The following is a 13,553-nucleotide window of genomic DNA, read 5'->3' as shown; positions in this document are numbered from 1 at the left end:
GTGAATCAAGCTGATTTAGTGCTATTGTTGAAAAATTTTGCTTTATCTCCGTTAATACCAAATTCTTTGTAGCAAACTATTGATCAAGTAATTGTTAAAAAAACAAGCAGTACAAAAATTTGCACAAATGTAACATCCTCAGATTAAACAGAACCAGTTTATACTTCAAATCCCGATGAAGTTGCGCTTCAAAGTTTGTGGATTGGCCTTAATTTTGACCCGATCTTTTGTGACCTGTCTTGTTGGCAGGTTTTTGAAGCATGACACTTTTCCCGGGTCCTGTGTAAAGTTTCTTGTTTTTTATTTTCCTCATATCTAGTTTATGGAGCCTAACTCTTCTGTGGTCCTCAACTTGACTATACAATAAGCTGTCCATCAATGAAGGTAGGGACAAACTGAGAGATGTTTTAGGGCTTTATACAGGTTTATACAAGGTATTTTTAGTTCCCCCCTTCATTAGATGTGGGTTAATTAAAGAAACCCATACGGGGCTTCATCCACAACGCCTATGACCTCCGAAGAGGAAAAATAAAACTACATTTCTTAGGGGACCAACCCAGCTGACATTGAAAACAAGGCAGTGAAGTGAGGGGACGTTTAAAAAGGGTTTGGAGCCAAAGGAACTGTGAAATGTATGAACATTAAGGATGTGATTAAACAGCTCTTCCTCATCTCAGCTGCATTAGCAACACCTAATGCATTAGAAGAGCAACGGGTAATAACTGTTTCTTCATAGGCATCAAGCTGAATTAACATTCAGGGCTTTGCTAATTTGTGTGCAAATAGAGGAGGTTGGGAAATAATCAGAACCACTGGGCTGAGACATCTCTCTCCCCTACCTTGATAAAGTGGTTCGGAAGAAAAGAAGAACAAAGCTGTGGTGCACGTCAGATTCCTGTCGGTGATTAATGTTCCTTGCTCTTTGAAGTTTCCCCCTGACTGGTTTGAAAAGCACAATAATTTGACTTTGTACTGCATTGAAATCCTTTTTTAGCTGCGTAGACCGTCTAAAAAGGAACATGTGAAACCTGAAGTTATTACTGAGAACAACTCTTAATGATATAAAAGAAAAGTCTGTTTTTTTTTGGGACCTATAGATTAATATGGTCGGTAATCCAGAGCAGGGCTGGATGTGATTGTTCAAGTGAAGGATTTCAAATGGCACATGTGCTTGCTACAGTATATCAATAACGATGCAGTAGCTGCAGCAAGTTAGATAACCAGCCTGTGGGAACCAGACACCAGGTAGCCGGTCTGTTCCTGCACACAGACCGTGGAAATGGCTTTTTGTGGAGATGTGTAGAGGCCAGCTTCTGAGACATTTCACTTGCCAACACAGATTCGAGCAAATTATGGTTTCTCTTTAAGAATTGTAATACAAGAATGGCCTACATAAATAATTATTCTGTCCCTCCTGCCATAATAAGTTGTGATGCACTGATGTTTAAAGGTATACTATGCAACCGGGGTTGATTTTCCAGCGAGGCTCCCCCCAGAGGGCGAAAGTAAAAGTGCACTGTTGTAAAGATGCTCAGCTGTTCTGGTTTCTCCATCAAGCCAGGCGCGGTTGTTTTGAGCTTAGCAGACAGGCGAACGCAACGAAAAGTGGAAAAAATGGCAGTACAAACAATGACTAACACAGTGAAGGTATGAACATCAAGCTTCTTGCAGCGCTATCTTGGCGAGGCGGTCGCCGCCGCCTCGCCAAGCCGCGACCGCCACCGCCTCGCCAGTTTTATTATTATTATTATTATATTTTTTTTTTATGTTGGCGAGACGCTACCGCCACCGCCTCGCCAAGCCGCGGCCGCCGCCTCGCCGCGGCGGTAGCGTCTCGCCAACATAAAAAAAGATTATTATAATAATAACAATAATAATAATAAAACTCGATATGCTTGCATGTTTATTTGACCGGCTGAGCGGAGCGGAGCGGGGGGGGGGGGGGGGAGAAACAAACTTTGCACCGCTGACCGGCTGAGCGGAGCGGCGCGCATATCGAGTTAGTTTTATTTTTTTATTATTATTTTTTTGGAATGTCGGCGAGGCGGTAGCGTGAGGGAAACCCTACAATGTTACTTACAATCGCATCAGCAGAAACGCGAGGTCCGCGTCAGCCTTGCAGCCTTCTATGTTCACCCGTGTACGACTCCTCTCTCTGTCCAGAGCCCTTTTCCTCTTTCTTGCCTGCTCCAACATGGGCTTTCGCTGTTTTCTCGCTGGTTCCGCCATGATAACTGCACAAATATCGCCACTGCGCTGCCAACGAGCACACCTTTCACTGCGGGCGTGTAGCAGCTCACGCCGTAAAGCAAGACCGACTCTCGCCATGCACACGAGACTACTGAGCCTGTGACTGCGGGCCGACTGCTCCTGCAATTGCAAGTGCGGTATTTCCCCCACAGACCACCAGGGCGGCCGAGAAAACCTTAGTTCAACCTGAAATGACTCATTTAATCATCCAAAACGGTATGGAACATATTAATTAACTGAAAAATGTTGCATAGTATGCCTTTAAAGCAGTGGAGACGTCAAACTGAGTTGGCGACAAAGAAGTTGCTGTAAAACATGATTATACTGATTTAACATAAAGACAAAATGGCAATTTAAGCTGTTGGATCTTATTTTAGCAAAAAATGTGGCTAACTTTAATATAATGCTAAAGGAGCAATAAGTGAACCTTCACCACTAGGTGCGCTGTTGAGCACAGTCTGTAGACTAAAACAAGATGTGTGGCCAGCCACGACTCTCTACCTCCAAGATCCAAACACCAGACCAGTTATCCTTTTCAATTTTACATATTTTGTCAAAGAAAGAAGCCCTGAATGTACGTACATGGATCATGGTGGGCAGCTCACAAGTAGGGCTCTCAGGATAACAAATTTTTCTGGATGATAGATGTAAAAAAAATATCGCTATATAATATCGCTGGGGAAGACATGCAAACTCCATGCAAAAAGACAACAAGATTCAAACCCAAGATCTTCTTGCTGCAAGGCATCAGTGCTAACAACCTGAGCCACCATGCAGCCCATCTCTAGTTCCTGGAAAAAAGGCTGCAAGTGAGCCTTTTTTCCTCAATAGCTTCAGCTACAATCAAACAAAAGATGGTCATCACTGTGAACTCTCTGTTTTTTATGCATGACACGTTCAGTAAATGAAAATCCCTTCTTTGTTTTTAACCTTCCAACAAGCCGGTCACCAGTCAGGGCCAATCTAGTAGAATTTGCCGACTGATTTCTCCATGTAGTTCATGTCTACTTTTTTATCTGCTGATTGTTTCTGTGCTCCCAGAGAGCTTGTTTGTGTGTGAGACTTTTCTTTATTGAAGAATTGGAGGATTTGCTCTCACCGAAACAACTCCGGTCTTAACTCGAACATCTTTTTTTTTTCCATGTCGATCTTCAGTCTTCCTCGATGTTTGGGTGCGGATTTATTTTTGTTTGCCTCGTGCCTAATTGCTGTTTTCACTGTATAATGCCGAATGAATAGTCTCATTTAAAACAAGGAGTCTGAGCTAAATCCTTAAACTAATTGAACAAATCTAAGCTACCATGCCTCCTACTTTTCATTAGCGCAGAGAGACTGTGGCTGTCGATTGAAAATGAGCTTCTGAGCAGCGTTGATAAGAGCAATGAGTTATTCAAAGTTCCATTACAGCTCGGTGTCTCAACGAAGATTAAGACTGATAAATGTTCGTATCACCCACAAAGGACGCCGCTCTAATTTATCTCACCTCTTTCTCTCCTGTTACCGCCGTCCTCACTGGCTCAAATTCTGTCTCCTATCTCCGTTTAGCCACCATCACTAGCTCCTCAGAGAACGATGACCGCAGCGGCTCCAGCCTCGAGTGGAGTAAAGATGGCAGCCTAAGGAGCACCGGGTGCCATGGCTTGGCGCAGAGCGTGCGGGCTGACACGTGCTCTCCCGTGGTGGAAGAAGAGTCCGGCAGTGCCCCGGCGACACCAGCTGACACCCCGTCGAGGACAGACCACCACCAGCACCAGCAGCAGCAGCAGCAGCAGCAGCAGCCCCCCCAGACATCAGCAGGAGCACAGGGGCCACCACGACCTCTAGGCCACACATCAGACGGGCCTAATCCGTATCAACCGCAGACATCATCTTCCCTCATGATGCCGAGACCAAACTCTGTCGCCGGTAAGGACTTTCCCTGTTCTTGAAAACTCTCTCTTTGCTTTTTTTTTTTTTTTTTGACTTTTATAAATAGAGCTGTGCCTGAGGCGAGCAAGTGAAATGGCATTTTAGTCCGAGCAGGTGAGGGAGACGAATGGCCGGGAGCACGAGGTGACATAAAAGCAATAAGTACAGGTATACCTTTCACAGCTGGGTGCCAGGGCTGAAGTTTAGGATCAGGCAGCTGCTGTGCATCGTGCCTCGGCACCAGCTGCCGTGTCAGCCACGAGCACAAGCCGCTGTCTGGCTGATCTGTTCTGCATTCCTTCCCTTAAAGCTCCCTGTTGTGGTTCGGCTCACGGTATTCACACAGCTGTCACAGTTGTTGATATTCCCCGGTACCCCCTCATGTCTTCCCCCCCTCCTTTACTACTCCCTGCTCTCACCCTTGTCGCTCTCTTTGGTTTTTGTAGTTGATGCTTTTGACCTTGACCTAGTTGTTAAACGGCTCCTCGCGACTACTTGTTTCTACTGTATTTAGGGCCAAGATTTTATTAGATCATAGACGGATAGACTGTCAGCGATGTATTTTGTAGCTGTGTATACAACAACTGTGCCTTTTGAAGGGTGTTTGTATCTCTTGTCACAACCACAATCAAAAAAAATAAATTATGGATGGTTTTCTAACACCCCTAAAAATAAAATCCAGTGTAACCAAGTGGTATCAGAAGTCACCTAATTCCTAAAAAGAGTTAAACATTTTGTAATTTAATCTTTTAAACCGTATGAATGCGGATGTTCTATTAATACCGCAAGAGTATTGGAGACCAAGGGATACAGCAGACATGAGAGATATAAAGTTGTTGAGATACGGGGTCACAGAATACTCTCCATCATTTAAAAGTGGAAAGCGTATGGCACAACTGCAAACCTACCAGGATGTGGCTGTCGACCCAATAATCAAAGGCCAGATAAGGACAGCATCAGAGAAGCAGCAACGAGGCTCAGAAACATCCACAGCCTAGGTGTGACCATATGTAGACAGAACAGCTATTAGCCATTCAGTCCACAACTTTGACTTTTATGGAAAAGTGGCAAAAAGAACGCCATTGTTCAACAAATAAGAAGTCCTTTTTGCAGTTTGTCACCAGTCATGAAGGGGGGGAAAACAAACAGGACTGTTCTGTAGAGTGCCGAGACCACAATTAACTTTGCTTTTTGGCCATGTGCAAAACGCTGCATATTGCAGAAACATCAAGCTGAATGCATGGCTGTCCTGGAAGAAAACATTTCATAAGGCTGCTAAAGTCTTAAGATTTGGGGAAGGCTCACCTTCCAGTCAGAAAACAACCCTAAAGATAAAGTCAGATTAATGCAATGGAGACGTTTAGATCAAATAATATTCTAATCATATTATGGAGAACGTCCAGTCAAAAATCCAATTGAGACTCTGGCAAACCTTAGACATCACTAGCCAATCTGAGTGAGGTTGAGCTTTTTAGCAGAAGAGAATGGCTGAACATTTCTGTCTGTTGATGTCTAATGCAGGGAGAGAAATGCCTTTAAAGAGCTGCGGCTGTAATTGCAGTGAAAAGCGGTTCTGCAGTGTTGACACAAGGGACTCTCAATGCAAATGTTTGCCATTCAGATTTGTATTTATAAAACAATTTCAGAACCATTTGCCCTTTTCCTTTCACTTCACAAATGTACAATCATTTACATTTGTCTGTCACATAAAATCCCCAAAAAATGCTTTAAGGTTATTAATCCTAATAAGACAAGATATAAAGAATAATAATAATAATAATAATAATAATAATAATAATAATAATAATAATAATAATAATAATAATAATAATAATAATGGACACATTTAGAAGGCGCTGCATATCCACATTTTGAGGGTTTTTTTTTTGCAAACCCAGCATTTTTGCAAGCTTAGGGTCAGGTTTGTAGATACTTGGACTGAGAACATAAACACTAAGGTCATGACTTCAGCATTTGTTTGACAGGCCGCAGTGTGAGTTGTGTACAGAGGGTGAAACGTTTCTTAGGCAAGAGGTAGATTGCATACAAAGTGAGGTTACACTCACAAGGGCAAAGGGAAAAAAAGATCCTCTTGTATACAGTATTGCTGCTGAAATATGTCACCTTCCACCTAAGAAGCAGACAACTGAGCTGAAATCGCTGCAGCAGATATTTTTTTTCCCTGGAAAAGAAAAATTCTAATAAAAATCAAACGTCTAAGGCTGAAAGAACAACAAAAAAATAACACCACACTCCATTTTGTGTTCACTGATTTGTAATAGTTTTCCTTAACCTTTTTAACTCTATTGTATCTTGCGTATCCATTATGTTTTGTGCCATAAAGCTTAACAGGCCAGACACACTCTGGCTCATAAAGCTAGCAGACCAGGAAGTATTTGGCAGTGTATGTGTGCTTGTTTTATGGGCTGATGTCATAGTTATGCAGCGTTGCCCTCTGGGGCCCTTGACAATTCACACCTTAGATTTTACGCTGTGTGACGAAACCACGGGAGAGAACATCAAGGACGTGGTGAGATGGCTTCATTTATGGCTGCGACCGGGCTGTGTAGGTATCCCGGTGAGACAAGGACGGTCCTTCTGAAGGAAATTAGAAACGGTGAAGAAATAATGATGGGTGCGTTTTAAATGAACGCTGTTTTCATATTTGCTGCACTCAGAATCTCAGCGATGGCTGGATGCTGTTGAGGAAAATAAATTACTGGGGGTAAAAGCGATACAGAAACCTGGTACAGAGCTGACAACTGGGCATTTTAAAACGAGTGAAAATTGTTTTATGTTGCACAGTGACCTATATGTGAAGGTCTGCTGGCTGGAACGTTGCCTCTTAAAACTGAAATAAACAAATAAATGTCCAGTGATGTTGCGTGCAGGGACCTGGACCTCCTTTGGGGAATGGCTGAAGGTTACATGAGGTAACTAGATTTCAGCTCATCTGTTGTCTGCTGCTGAAGTGTTTGGAGAATGACCGGTAGGCGGTCTGGATTAGCTCCTTTGGAAAATGACCTTCTTGTAGTTGAAAGATGTAGTCTTGGTACAAAGTTATCCTACATATCAAGACAGTTTAAGTTGAAATTAGCTGACTAAAAAGTGGAGATAAGCAATTTAAATACATGCCAGAAGAACCAAGTTAAAAAGTAGGTGCAGTTTGTAGAAACATTTTTGCAGCCACCACTTCAGCAGCTTCTTGGCCCACATTCAGCTAAAGTAGGAAGCAAGTGTGGCCCTCTAAATCTGCCATTTTTGGGGAGAACCCACTTTGTGTAACAATTCTTCATAAGTGAAGGATTTTGTTTTTATCTTTCTTTAAAAGCCCACCTCAGCATTTGCTTTGCTTTAAAGGTATTGACTTTGACTGGGAACCTGAAACACCTTGATTCAAACATGCAGCAATTGTCCTCTTTGATGATTCACATTTCCGCTGTCCAATTTACAACTTTTACGTTTAATTTTAATGCACTTTGTTTTACAGAGATGTTCATGGTCGAACATGTCAAAGGGCCTCGTGTTGTTATACCCCTGATTGAACGTTGCCTGGTTTTCCTTTGCACATCCACATAAATAGCATCATCCACTTGCTTTTATTTAAAATAGACAAGCAACAATATCTTCGTATGCCACTTAAATCATGCCTTACGGTGCGCTGGTGGCGCAGTGGGTAGTGCGACCCATGTACGGAGGCCTTAGTCTTCGACACGGTCGACTTGGGTTCGACTCCGACCCGCGGCCCTTTGACGCATGTCTCTCCCCCTCTTCCACCCCCATTCCTGCCAGCCTACTGTGCTAAAAAGCGACCAACTAGAGACACGAAAAAATCTCCAAAAAATAAAAAAATATCATGCCTTAGTAGGGGTAATGGGGTAATACCAAAAATTTTTTATTTTTTTTTTGTGTCCGGTAATATTTCCAAACAGCAAGATTGATCCTTTTTGGAAGCAACAGAAACCTAATTAGCCTTCTTTTAGCAATATGGCCAGCAGTATATAGAAACAGGTGGGGGAGGGGGAGAGCTACGTTACTCAAGCTTCATGCAGCTACAGACAACTCCAATCACTCTGGCCTTTTCTCTGACGTTACATTAAGACTAAACCATACAAAACAATGTGACAACATTTTAGCTATTATGGCTGCAACAGATTCCCGGACCATCAACCCTCCACCTCCGTGTTTTAATCATATATTTTACTGTCTGTGCTTACAGTGTGTTTATCTTGGACAAACATTTGTTTGACATGATATTGAGGCTTGCCCATGCTTTCTCTTCAAGACGTTCACTTGGGTCAGTTTTTAATCCCAGTTGTTAAACCCTGCATATAGCAAGGACTTTGCTTAAATAAATTTAATTCCCCATCTGAGACTCTTCTCCATGGTTGCATTCTAGTTAAATGTGTCAGGAAGCAGACAAGTTTATCCTAAATTGAAGGACCATATGGCTTTTGGCAGCGGGAGTTTCACGGTTTTTAAGTTGTATGTTCTGCTCCTTGTGATTAGTTGCTCAGGTGTGGAGTCTGAGATACGTCTACGGTGTGTTTGCTTTAGCAGGGATTGGGTGTTTTCTTGATTCTGCTGTTTGATATCCTTTATATTGAGCTTTTGCATGCACACACTGTTTGTATTCTTGAGTTGTCTCTTCCTTTGGCAGCGCTCTTTCACTGAACTTGCCTCATCAAAAATGACGGATCCAAGATTAATTTGTGTCCTTTAAAAGAATCCTGTGGAGAATGAAAGGGCAAATTTTCTGACAGGTTTATTTCTCTACTAAGAGACTGGCAAGGTAACATTAAGATGCCTTTCGGTTTTTTAAGACATAATGAAGTCATCTTGGGCTATTTCATGTGAATACATCATTTGCGATTCAGAAGCGTTTGCAGAGGTCAGACAGTAATTACAAGATAGTCTCTAGTTTCTGCAACACTGATGCGTAAAGAAAAAAATAATAGATTTTTAAATCAAATATATGCCGGCGCCTGTCTGTTTCAGTGGAGCAGGAAGACAATTTAACTTCATCTGGTGTGCTGGGAGCGCTTGTCATTTTTTGCTGTTTTTGTTTGCTCTTTGTCTCTCTGTTTAAAGACCGCATATCATCAGTGTTTGTGATGTCTCCGGGGAGCCATGGAATTCACATCCGGCCACGGCTTTATGTAGACCCTGATCTGTTTAGTTCGCAAGTCAAATGCAAACAGATAAGCCATTCATATCCTGCGGCACATTTTGGAAAGGTCACAGAGGCATCTTCAAAAACGGACACTTTCATAGTTGTTTTTGATGCCTCCGTGTCACAGCAGGAGCAAAAGAAAAACTCTTTCAGGGATCAATCCTTTCTGAGTTTGCTAACCACTCTCCGCGGCACCCCCGTCTGTAGGATTGGCACTTGATAAATGGCCAGTCTTGAAATAGTAGTGGATGGGATATATTCTCAGAGCCAACAGGGCTGAGTTTGATTGACAACTACCCACTGTTTACAATTATGTAGTGGAAAAATCTGTTTTCATAGGCCCCATTTCCTTTCACAAAGATTCATGTTTTTCCTGATTATTTGTGAATAATTATACCTTTTTTTATCACTTGTTTTGAATAAACACGATTCCAATTGATTGTTAACGGCCGACAATCAGTTGTGCTGGTCGCACTATCTAGGCTAGTTAGTGCGACCAGTCTACCTCTACCTGCAACTCAACAAATTTGGATCCTGGCAAAAGAACACAAAATTTATTCCCTTCTGTTTGCAGACTGAATATAGATGCAGAATTCATTATGTCCTTGTATCTATCAAACCTTTATCAACATATATTTATTCAATAATAATTGTATTGCACCAAAATGAGCAACCGTATTTCTTATGCACCCACCAAAAGATTGTAACTCTTCATTCTTGTGTATATTTACTCTTGCAGTTTGCACCAGGCTATATGGAGTGTTACACCATATAGCCATTTGACATAGGCAAAGGATCACATGAAAAATTAACATTATCTGTTGGTATCTTTGTTTCTTGATAGAAAAATTTTCAAGATTTATTTTTTTTTTTGCCACCAACACTAAACTGCCGCATAAGAATAGACAGTACAGTGTTCTAATGCAATCCTATGAGTGGTACAATCAGTGCCTTAGATCAGGGGCTCCCAAACTTTTCAGCCTGCGACCCCCGAAATAACAGCGCCAGGGACTGGCGACCGCCGTTTGGACATAATTTTATGAGAACTCCTACAACAAAGTGCAGTCCCTTAAGAACATATAAAATCTTTTAAACACACCATCATCAAATTATTATTAGTATAAGGATTTTAAAATGATTTGTGAAAACAATTATGTGACTTTATTCTTGTAATATTATGACTTCTCATAATTTCAAGAAAAAGGATATGTGAGCGCCATTTTACTCTGCAAATGTCATATGAGAGACAGAGACGGGGAGCCCCAGCAGCCAAGACAGTCTCTCTTTCATTCTGAACATTACTGTAAAAAGTGGAAAACAAAAACATTTTGATTCTAGCCAGCCTATAATACAGTAGCCTTGGTTTTTAAAACATTGGATGCACCAAAAGTGGCAGCACATCCTGCAGACTGAGGGTTAAATCGCTGACTGTACACCAACAACAGGTTTATGGAGATGAACTGCCTTGTTCAGGACCCTGCTCCTATATGTGGGATCAGAGCTGGACACCCAGAATTTTTATACCAATGCTGTTTACACAAGAACAAAAGTTTCATCACTAAATGAAGTTAACTTGCCGTAAATGCCTCTACGGAATAGGTAGGAGACACCGACAGACTTCTCTCTGCCACTGTTTATACTCTGTGAGCTTTATAAAATTATATTTAGAGGATTAGGCTGGGATAATTATGATAGTAATAATTAGCTCATATTGCCTTCAGCTTTATCACAGCTGGCGCTCTGATCTTTGTCTGTGTAAAAGTGAACAAATATTTAGAATTGGCCTTCGGAGAGAATCAGCAGAATTAGACAGGAAGGCTATTTTTTTTTTTTTTTTTAACAAGATCCTCTTGGTCACATCTTTGCAGTGGATGCGGTGGTGAGAAGGAAAGGGAATATGGGTTGAGAAATTGAGAGGTGCAGTAGTTTACAGCAAAGGTGTTTCTGTCCCGTTCTCTGTTCTGCCACGGAGAACATGGCACTGAAGGTTTTAAAGTGCAAACTAGCTTGAGGGGGGAAAAAACGAGTCACATTTTCATCAGAATACAGCCTGACACATTTTTACAACTTCAAAGTCATCGCAAGCTCAAACTTCAAGGCATCAAATGGGATTTTTTTTTCTTTTTTTTGTTAAATGAGCAGAGTCGTGGATGAATAGGAAGAAACGCAGACAGTGAGGGAAAGAACCGGATTCAGAGGTGGATTTGATCTTCATTTAAAGCAATGGCTTAACTTTAAGTAAGCTGTAGATAAAACCAAATAGGACTTGATAAAAAGGGAAAGTGAGGAATATATGTGTAGCATGGAGTATTTCAGACGGGGATAACGGGTTGTCTGTATAAAACATTGTTCTTTTTTTATATCGGAAACCTCAATTAAAGTTCATTGTTCTGTTTAGAGATTTACTGATCAGAATGTTATGGATGATTTCTGATATTTTCTCAAGCTTTGACTCCATTTGATCAAATTCAGATTTCTGTTTAAGAACTCCAATGTAAAAAATATGTAAAAACAGCATGGAACATATTTCTTATAGCCTTTTCTTATGACTGGACATCATCTACATTAGAGGCAGAGGTGAAATCTCACTGCCGCTTGAGGCAGGAGTGGTAATAAAACAGGGGGTTTATAAATATTTTAAAACAAAGACAATATATATATTTTCTTACCTGACATTATATATCCCTTGCTAGTTCAGCTAACACCTAAAAAAAAACAGTCTCATTGTATATTCTAGAAAATGTAGACCAAATGCTGCCAGCATTTACAAATCCAATATGAAATAAGTTGCACTAAGAATGTAAAGTTACATATTCTCTGTACTCCATGTAGCCTTCTTGTTATCTGCTTAAACTCTCGCTCTCATTTGCTCTCTTGCAGCCTGATTGAGTTGTCGACACATTGTAGAAAATAGTTTACTGTAAAATAACCTTGTACAGCTCTGTACTTCCTCTCACTTCATTTTAAGACTTCACTTATGCATACAAAACTTTCAAACAGGACAGCGGTGTTGCCAAGGTTTGGATTTTTGAGTTTCCAATTTAATTTTTATCCATTTGCTTGAAGAGACCTGTTTGGATTTATTTCATAGATGAGGATGGTTTATTTAATAATGATAAAACCAAAGCCAAATAATAAAATTGCTCATCTTCCATAGACTAAATCTCCTGGTTGACCTTGTAGTTTCATTTAATTCTCCCATTTGTTCCCAACTCTGCTGCTTCCCTATCAAAGGTGGTTTGCAAATGCAAATTTCAGAGGGCACATGGACAGAAATTATGTGCAGAACTCGTGTGTTAAAAGCACAAGGGAGGCAGGGAGGGTGATAATCTTTTGGCAAGCATGGCATTCATTTAGCAAGTGCCTAAAGTTGTGGGTGCTGCGACTGACTGAGCACCAGAAAGAGGATAGCCAGCCCGTGTGCTGCCTGTGGCTCTGCATTTGAGGAAGAAGCAAGAGGAATTGCTTTTGTATCCTCGTAGAGCTCATCTTATGTGGGTGTTTTCTAAAAACTTTCGCCAAGGGTCTGCATCCAGCTTTCCCGCTTGCACGGCTGTCCAGGTATTTCCATGCTTTGGAGGAGTCTTGCAGAACTCCTGCTGTGCTTCCCGTCTCTGCTGCTGGGTGTGAGCAGCTGTAGCTTCATAGTCGAATTTGTGCAGGTTTTTCGCCATGGAAGCGCCTTACGCTGACTATTTTGTTCTTTCCGTGTCCGTTTTGGTCTGTTGCAGTTTTTATTTAATTTGCTGAAAATTGGTCTGTGCCCAGAGTAGTTGTCCAGGAACACAGTCTGCTGCAATAAAAGCAACTCTGGGGCCTTCTTTTATTTCGGTCACAGTTTCAGGCAGACGTGTTTTAATTAGTGGGGCATTCCAGAGAGCGAGCTGGCGACTCGGTGCGGGAGAGAGTGAGTGAAGAGGAGCAGATGAGTGTTTGTGACGGTCTCTCCCATCTGAAGCAGATAAACAAGATAGCTGAGGCTTTGATTCTGCTCTTCTGCAAGGCCAAACGAGAATAGAGCGTGGTGATGTTGGGATTGAAAAATGAGTTGCAATTGGAAGAGAGACCTCGTTGCACTGTTGCACATCTTTAATAAATTAGCGGAGCATATCTCATGCTTCAAACCTGCTGCTAAATTGCTGCGCAATCACACTGACTCACCCAGAAGTTAATCTGAAGGCTTTTTGGGGGTGGAAAGCGTCTCCTGCTGTGAAACCTCAAC

At 41.6% G+C, this 13,553-nt stretch overlaps 1 protein-coding gene across 3 annotated transcripts in view; it reads left to right on the top strand.

Moving 5' to 3' along the window:
* Positions 1–13,553, top strand: part of tanc1b (tetratricopeptide repeat, ankyrin repeat and coiled-coil containing 1b) — an 83,082-nt gene that overhangs the window by 26,874 nt on the left and 42,655 nt on the right. For all 3 annotated transcript variants that reach the window (XM_012874040.3, XM_012874041.3, XM_021322324.2), the window contains one exon: positions 3,796–4,155. In XM_012874040.3, the coding sequence (XP_012729494.2) occupies positions 3,796–4,155 (360 nt within the window). The remainder of the gene's footprint in view (positions 1–3,795; positions 4,156–13,553) is intronic.

Source organism: Fundulus heteroclitus, chromosome 7, assembly GCF_011125445.2.
Source record: "Fundulus heteroclitus isolate FHET01 chromosome 7, MU-UCD_Fhet_4.1, whole genome shotgun sequence".
NCBI lineage: Eukaryota > Metazoa > Chordata > Actinopteri > Cyprinodontiformes > Fundulidae > Fundulus > Fundulus heteroclitus.
Note: the sequence above shows the minus strand (reverse complement) of the source record. Positions and strands in the feature narration are given on the sequence as shown.